Raw genomic sequence first — 9,448 nt, 5'->3', positions numbered from 1 at the left:
ATGTATATAAAGAAATTTATATTTAATTTTTTATTTATTAAATGTGAAAAAAACACAATTTTGTTAAAGTAATAATAATAATAATAATTTGTTCAGGGAATATATAAAAATTTTTTACAAATATAAATTTTAATATTGGAAAATTTTACATTTTATTTACTAATAAAATGCAGTGTGTAACGGAAATAATTTAAAATATTTGTATTAATACAAAAATATTTAATATTTTTATTTTATATATTATAGATTATATAATATTATAGATTAAAAAAAATTATTAGATAGAAAAAAACACATTTTTAAATATACATAAAAAAGTTTCGTCAAATGGATGTTATAGGTAATGAAAATAATAACAGTATTTTAAATTTAATTACTACACGCTGTTTTTAGCTACGACAAACATTATTTTTTTATAATAATATTAAATAATAATTTTATACTAATTCTAAACTAATTTCATACTAATATAAGAAATATAATAAATCTATATTATTAAAAGTTTGAATTATGTAAAGTAATATTACATAAAAAGAATCACAAGTACAATATCACAAAAAAAATATTTTTATCAATTTTTTGTTGAGAAGATAAGGTAAAGTAAAAATAACTATGACATTATGTGGAAGTTGGATTCCTCTTATTCTGATCCTATAAAATAATATATAAATTAATTTTATATATGTGTGTGTGTGTGTGTATGTGTACTATATAATTATAATTATATAATTATATAATAATTATATATAAGTATCAAAATAATGCGTTTCACTAATTGAAAAAAATGATTAAAAAATATGTATTCTGTCAATACAAAGTGTTTGTGTCTGTTTGATCACAAAGCAATTAATTGATGATTAAATTAATTAAAGTTTAGAAAAAGTCATCCTTGATACGTCTGTATAGCTGACTTATTACTATCATTATAAATATTAACTTATACATTTTTATAAGAGTTTTAACAATATTGTCTATTAAAGAATAGAAGAATATTTGATTAAACATTTTCTTTCAAATAGTGAAAAATATATTGATATTTATTTTTAATCTATTCCCACTTTACTTCAGAAACTATAATCCATTTTTTACAATTTTTATCAAAAAATAATTTAAAATTACGAATGTTATTAACTGTAAGACTAAAAATTTAGAGTGAAACTTTGAGAGTTTCACCACTCTCTTTAATAAGTTTTATTAAAAACAAATAGTTTTAATATTAGTTATAATAATTATACCTGATTAGATGAAACTATCTCTTCTATTTTTCTTTTTAAATTTTTTGTATCATTTATCAATGTTAATAATGGCATATGTCCAGCAATTTTTTTTATATCTTCCATATTATTAACAATTAAATACGACGGTATAACTAAAAAGTATAAAAATATTAATAATCAAATATAAATAGTATAAATAAATATAAATATATATATATATATATATATATATATATATATATATAATATTACAAAATTGTAATTATTTATTAAAAATATTTTCATTTATTGTAATATACTATATAGCATGAGGTATCTATTAATTTATATACTTGAGTTTTTAATTTGTAAAAAATTATATGTTATATGAAAAGTTATTACATATAAAAAAAATTGAATGATTTTGAGCAGATGTTAATTACGTATTATATTTATTTTTTATAAGTAAAGATTTATAACTTTTATAAGTAAAAGTTTTATATTTTAGAGATTTGAAGATTAAAAATTTCATTTTTTTTTTTAAATAAAGCTCTTAAAATGGATCTTACTTTTTTATATAAATTAATTTTGTAATATTTAAACAATTATAAGGATAAAATAAGTAAAAATTTAATAGTTTAGTTTATTACCTGTAGTTTGCATAATGCCAATGATTTCTACATGATCACCTTTTTTGATATCAAGTAGAAAGTAATCATCGTTACTAAAATTTATTATGTGAACTTCCAGTTTGTATGTGCCATCAGTTATTGCACCACATCCAATAATTTTGTTCATGTTATTGTTATATATTTCAGCAAAATTTGTCTTTACGTATCCTCTCAACACTAAAAATATTTGACGAATATATATTAACAAAAATAATAATAATTATATATAAAATATATTGTGCTATTTTAAATAAATACAATAAAATTTTAAAAGATATAAATAATATTTTATATTATATTATCAATAATCATGTTATTACTTTTTAATAAATTTCTGATTTTATATATATACGCGTATACTATATATAGGGTGTCCGAAAAATTGCCCGCAATACTTCGAAAAGTGATTCGGGACCCAAAAAGAAGGAAAAAAGCTATATAAATATAAGTCCTGAAATAAGTCATTTCCTAATTATAGCTATCTTTATGTTAAAAACATAATTTAATTTTTATAATTATAATAATCATAATAATAGTTTATTTCATAGTGTTTTAATATAAACAACTTTATTGTGTGTGTGTGTGTGTGTGTGTGTGTGTATGTATGTGTATGTGCAGGGTATCCAATAATAACTATATTATCTCTCGTGTAAATAGAAGAAGTTAAACAGAAAAAAGAAGAATTTTCTATCATTCTATGATTTTTACAACAATTAATGAGAAATTAATTAAGAAAGATTCACCAATTTACGTAAGTATTAGTCTGTGATGAGAAAAGATAGTCCATTATTACTACATAACCGTTGTCATTTGTAGAGCGCTTCTTTTAAAATTTTTAAAAGTGTTTCGCATAATTGTATTAAATAATAATAGATCATATTATCTATGCTTTAAATCTTTCAATAATTTAAAATCAAATTTGCGTGGAACACTTAATATCTGAATCACTTATAACGAATAAATTTTTTTCTGATATCATCTAAATATCAATCATTTTCATTTATTCAATTTCTTAAAACCATATTTTTTAAATAGATTTCAATTATTCAAAATTTAAAAACACCAAATAATTGAAGTTTATGGAAGAATAGTTTAAAAAATAGTTTTGAACAATTTAAAATTTGAATGCTTAATATGTAAACAATTGATATAAGAAAAAATATTTATTTATTGTACTATATTTATTTCAAATTCTAATAACGTATTAATTAAAAAAAACTATTAAAAAAAAATATATGGATTAAGAAATTATATAAAAAATATTTATATTATTATATTATATTTATATTATAATATTATGTTGATAAGAAAAGAAAAGAAATTATATAAAGAATACTCACTAATGCGATTTTTTGTAGCATTTAAAACATCAGATAATTCAATTTTTTCAGGTGTGGTATCTAATATTTCCATTGATTCAAATTTTCCAAGATTTGAAATTGTACTATTGAATTTTATTAATAACTCATACGGCATGTTACTATTGTTGAATTGAGCTATTTTTGGCGGACGTGCCTGAGTACCATCCAAATGAATAATCTATTTTATAAAATGTATTTTAATATTAAAAATATAATTATACATACATTTTACATAAATTCTTAAACAATTACAAGTTATAAATTAAATATTTTATATTTTAAAAAAATAATATAATAATGTGTATAATTATATTAATATAAATACCGAAATTAAAAGATTATAAAAAGAGTAATAGATAAAATACACACATTATTTGTTTAAAAGTATAACACTACATATGTAATTTTATTATAATTATTATGCACATTATTATATAAAATATTATCATTAATATAATAATATTTATAATATATTGTTATGTTATAGATTATGTTATATAATATATTCTTTGTATTATAATATTATATATATTGTAAAATAGGATTTTTGGGACAAAAATTATCAATGAAAAATAACATATTATATATGTGAAATATATAATGAATTATATATTATATATATATATATATATATATATATATATGTGTGTGTGAAATATATATGCAAAAATGCTATTTACAAAAAAAAATAGAAATGTTTATTTATATATCTGTAACGTATTTGTATTGTATTAATGTCATATCTATGATATCCATTATATACCAATAATGATTATTTACATATATTCGTATACATTATTTCAATTAAATTAAACTCTTAATGAGAGATTCTCAGGATCAGAATAAATTTTTTTTTATTACACGAAAATTATACAGTAAATATATATAATATTTCATTTGTATATAAATTCACAAGTTAAAAAGAATAAGTAATTTGTTTAACACAGAATAACTTATAAGCAAATATTAACTATCATAAAACCTAATGTACAATAAAAACAATATATTGAGAATAAAAGTTAAATATTAAACTTCAAGAAAAGAAAAAACAAAGATCTTTCTATTTTTCTCTTTTCCTAATGTTTAATATTTGATTCTTATTTCTAATATTTATTTATTTTATATTAGACCTATTGCATCTATAAAATAACAAAAATACTGTTAGCGATAAAAACAATATCACTATGGATACTAAATTAATTGTAAGATACTAAATTAATTGTAAGATTGAAAGATTTGATTCAAAATCAAATAATGATGATTTAAATATTTCTTTGGAGAGTAGATTAAATATATCGACGTATATACATGGCCTTCTACATTATCTTTTTTACACTTTTTATGACACAAAGAATACCTACATAAGAAGATTCACTAATACTTATAAAAATTTATAAAGTTTACCTTTTATCACAAATTGCATATTATATGTGTATATATGTGTATATATATATGTATATATGTATATTTATATGTATGTATATATATATGTATATATATTTTTTATTTTTCTCTTCTACTAATTTGTAAGAATTTCTTAGTTACCATTTTCATTTTAGATACTCATTATATATATATATATATATATATATATATATATATATATATATATATATATGCATATATTTATTTATTATTTATTTATTTATATTTATAAAAAATATATTTATAGAACTTGAAAAACAAATATATTTCACGAAAACATTAATAAATAAAAAAAAATAAAAAATTAAGAAATAATAAAAATACTTACAGTGTTTACTTTTATATGAGGCTCCACATAATCAATATCATTGTTCCAAGCGACAATTTGAACCCTCTTTTCTTTTCCGTTGTTCAAATAAAATTTGAAGAATTTATACTGTTGTTGCGAGCCCACGCAACGTGGAGATTCGATATTATCAACATAGCCAACAATTTCGCTAATATAATTTAATTAATATAATTAATAATATAATTAATGATAAATTAGAAGGTGCGCACACACACACACACACACACACACACATATACATATATATATATATATGTATACAGGATGTTCGACAACAGGTGGGATAAAATTTAAGAAATGATTCTACTTGATAAAATAAGACGAAAATCAAGAGTAACAAAAATTCGAAAGCTTCGTTTTTTAATTATAAGTATTTGAAAATTTGTGTGAAAGGTGCCTGAAGCATGGTAATCTGTAAAATTTTTAGCAAGCATAAGCTATATCTATCTCAAAATACTCTGTAACGCAAAAGTGTACAGTGAACTGCCGAGTTTTGGATACCTTTTAAACGAACTTTTAAATATTTATAATTAAAAAATGAAGTCTCTACAGGAATTTTGTTACTTTTGATTTTTGTTTTATTTTATCATGTAGAATCATTCCTTAAATTTTGTCTTACTTGTTGTCAAACACCTTTTATATATTCTACAGATCGAAATAATGTAAAATTGTTTTATAAATTTGTAAAAAATATTTCAGATAAAAATTAGAGTTTAAAGAAGAGATCTATTTATTGATTTTATTAGTTTAATCTTAAGTCTTCAAAGTCAAGGCAAAGTTACTTTGAATTTTTTAAATTAAATTCCCTACTTTTATTGTATATTCTTTATACTAATAAAAGATTTTATGAAATTAAATCTTAATAAAATCAATTGGTTTCCTCATATATCGTAACTTATAATTTACTTTGTGTGTGCGTGTGTGTGTGTGTGTGTGTGTGTGTGTGTGTGTGTGTGTGTGTGTGTATAAACCGAACAGAACAAGTGTGTGTGTGTGTGTGTGTGTGTGTGTGTGTGTGTGTGTGTGTGTGTGTATAAATATATAAACAATTATTTTAATCAATTTTCATTATTCTTTTGTATTTTTTGCATTATTTATGTTACATTAGATATGTGTGTATACATATATATATATATATATATATATATATATATATATATATATATATACACATACATTAAATTAATATTAATATTAATTATTAAAATTTTAAAAACATAAATAATGCAAAAAATACAAAAGAATAATGAATATTGATTAAAATAATTGTTTATTCTATTCTGTTTATAATTGTTATTCTTTTCTTCAATTTTAAAAAATTTTTTACTTACACTGTTGAATCATACATTTGTATGCTTTCAAGTACATCACTTGGTGTCAAAAGTTCAATTGCATTTAAATTGTCAATTTCAATAAGTTTATCAATATGATTTTGAGAATTTTGAGTTATATGACTTTCCGAATCATCCGAATTATATTGTGACATTTTTAGATTAATTTGATATTTTGAAGATACAAAATTAATAAAATTAACCTACAAAATATACAAAGATGATATACATATATAATATACATTGTAAAGAGAAAAATAATATATATTTAATATTTATACATTATTTTATGAATCTTTTATTTGAAATAATAATTCAGAGAAAATATTAAAATAATTATTTTTTTTTGAATGAATTAAATAAAATTTATAATTTTAATGTTTTAAAATAGTTTTTCAAAATATTTTATAAAAATTTTTAAAAACGTTTTTAAAAATATTGCTTCCTGATTATGGGATGAAAATATAAAAAATGCACTTTACATATTCTATACATTCATTCATATCAATAATTTGTCACGTTTTAAATATCAACGTTTTTCTTTTGTAAATCATAATGTAAATTATATGTAGAATTATTGTAGATTATCTTCTTAAAATAATTATTGGAAATCATCTGAATGACACATAAAAGTATTTAAAACGTACAATTAGAAAAATTAATACAAAGAACCATTGCAGCCTTTCATAATATTCATAATATTCAATATACAAACATAATTTCAATTATTTATATAGAAAAAGAAATCTAGACAATTTTTGATCTATTTCTTTTTAACTTAAGATTAAAAATGCAGACATTTTGATTTATTTCTTTTCAATTCAAGATTGGAAATCTAGACATTTCGATCTACTTCTTCTTAATAAATGAAATTGTAAAAAAAGTATTATAATAATACTTTTACATTTGGTATGATGCAACAAAAATATTGATTACGCTGTATATATAACTGTGTAACATAATAATAATAATGAAAAAACTATTAGTATGATTAAGTAAGCACAATAGACGCCAAAATAAAGAAACTATAAATACACTGTCGTATAAAATTATAATATATAACATAGATGTACAAAACAAAACATGATATTGTATTAGAAACTTATTATAATGAAAAAGTTGCAGAACACCAGATGAAAAATAAGTTACATAAAAATAACGTCAAAAACTCACCTGCTTTGTTTTTAATTTGAACCATTGAGAAGAATGTGAAGTAAATCGAAATGTATAGAGCTCTATTACTTCTATTTGAATAATTGAAATATGTTTGTATCAGAACCTGTGAAAGATTTCACAATTATACTTTTCATTATTTAATATAGTATTTATATACTTATTTTATATAATATAATTTACATATTATATAAATGCATATCTACTTTACACACGTTATACATATTTAAATGAAACATTTGTTAATATATAAAATCAAAATTAAATTTGTTTATTCTAAAGAGTTCAATATTGAATGTTATTGCAATACTTTAGTTTATGACTCCTCTCTCAATAATACAATTAAAATAAATTAAGTAATATATAAAGCTTTATAATATTATTAACCTTTAAAATATAATAATTATTTTAATTTTCTTTAAATAAATATTATTACATTTTTACAAATTTTAATAAATTATTTATAAGAATGGTATACATATTATGATGTAAACAATGTTTTATTTATCATGAAAACATATAGAAAAAATAATATCTGATAAAATTGAAGACTCCTGATAAAATTAAAATCAATTGGCATATATTGTAAAAGTATTCATTCACTTGAAAATAAATCGTTTCCAAATTAAGATCAATAAATATACAAATATATAAATATAAATTTTTGTACATATTTATATCTTTTAAAATTACAAAACTGAAAAAAAAATATATATATATATATCTATAAATTTTTTTCTATAAAATTTGTACATATATCAAATAAAATATTATAAAATGTAATATTACAAAGATCTTCATTGAATACAAAGAAATATCAAAAAATATTTTCCTTTATATAAAAATTAATATTTTTTGACAAAAATTTTTTATAAATTACTAACTTATTAATTAACTTATCATCAAACATCGATTAAATTATGTAAATTGAAATTTACACATAATCTTTTAATAATATAATAAATCAAATGTAAAAATTAATAAACAGGATCTAAATAAAAAGTGAAATCATAATATTTTTACGTATATTTATATTAATACGAATAATAAATCAATATTTATATTAATACAAATGATAAATCAATACAATTTATATATATTTCAATCCTTAGTTCAAAATTCTTTTCAATATATAATATATATGTATATATATACAATAAAAATATATGTACACTGAGGGAAAAATTATCTTGAAATAAAAAAATTTTAGTTAACTCAAGAAAGCTATTTATTCGGTGGGTACTAATCATGTATTTACTTGTATTTAAAACGTTTGTTTGCTTAAGTTAAGTATTTATTTACATATGTTAAAAAAAATCTTTATACTATATTAAACTAAAATACATTGCAATCAAATAAATATATCCTTCGTATTAAATTTGACATTCAAAATACTAGAAAATATTTCTTAATTGCAAGAAAATATAATGACAAAACCAAAATTATTTATTTGCATTAAAAAATTTTTTGATATCATTAAGCAAGGAAAAATTACAATTAAATAAATATATTCTTCGTATTAAATCCGACATTCAAGATACTAGAGAATATTTCTTAATTCCAAGGAAATATAATGACAAAACCAAAATTATTTATTTGCATTAAAAAATTTTTTGATATCATTAAGCAAGGAAAAATTACGATTAAATAAATATATTCTTCGTATTAAATCCGACATTCAAGATACTAGAAAATATTTCTTAATTGCAAGGAAATATAATGACAAAACCAAAATTATTTATTTGCATTAAAAAATTTTTTGATATCATTAAGCAAGGAAAAATTACGATTAAATAAATATATTCTTCGTATTAAATCCGACATTCAAGATACTAGAAAATATTTCTTAATTGCAAGGAAATATAATGACAAAACCAAAATTATTTATTTGCAATAAAAAATTTTTTGATATCATTAAGCAAGGAAAAATTACGATTAAATA

General features: G+C 19.0%; 1 protein-coding gene across 1 annotated transcript; it reads right to left on the bottom strand.

The window, feature by feature from the left end:
* Nucleotides 1-522: 522 nt before the first annotated feature.
* On the bottom strand, nucleotides 523-7,615 carry LOC145960615 (uncharacterized). The gene is made up of 7 exons (XM_083080211.1): nucleotides 7,507-7,615; nucleotides 6,334-6,536; nucleotides 4,982-5,150; nucleotides 3,208-3,406; nucleotides 1,847-2,044; nucleotides 1,236-1,369; nucleotides 523-651 (listed from the first exon to the last, which is right to left on the bottom strand). The coding sequence occupies exons 2-7, from the start codon at nucleotides 6,486-6,488 to the stop codon at nucleotides 619-621; spliced, it is 888 nt and encodes a 295-aa protein (XP_082936337.1). The 5' UTR covers nucleotides 6,489-6,536; nucleotides 7,507-7,615; the 3' UTR covers nucleotides 523-618.
* Nucleotides 7,616-9,448: the final 1,833 nt, after the last annotated feature.

This window comes from Camponotus vicinus, unplaced genomic scaffold (genome assembly GCF_025532165.1).
Source record: "Camponotus vicinus isolate PSW18456_S1 unplaced genomic scaffold, iyCamVici1.0 SCAF_10, whole genome shotgun sequence".
Lineage (NCBI taxonomy): Eukaryota > Metazoa > Arthropoda > Insecta > Hymenoptera > Formicidae > Camponotus > Camponotus vicinus.
This window is presented reverse-complemented; position numbering and strand designations above follow the sequence as displayed.

What these genes read in the sequence shown, in the direction of transcription:
- LOC145960615 (XM_083080211.1), bottom strand. Translation starts at nt 6,488, where the DNA reads ATGTCACAATATAATTCGGATGATTCGGAAAGTCATATAACTCAAAAT. An exon ending in CTCATATAAAAGTAAACACT is followed by an intron (nt 3,407 to 4,981) that starts GTAAGTATTTTT and finishes TTTATAAAATAG; the next exon opens with ATTATTCATTTGGATGGTAC. An exon ending in TGCTACAAAAAATCGCATTA is followed by an intron (nt 2,045 to 3,207) that starts GTGAGTATTCTT and finishes AAATATTTTTAG; the next exon opens with TGTTGAGAGGATACGTAAAG.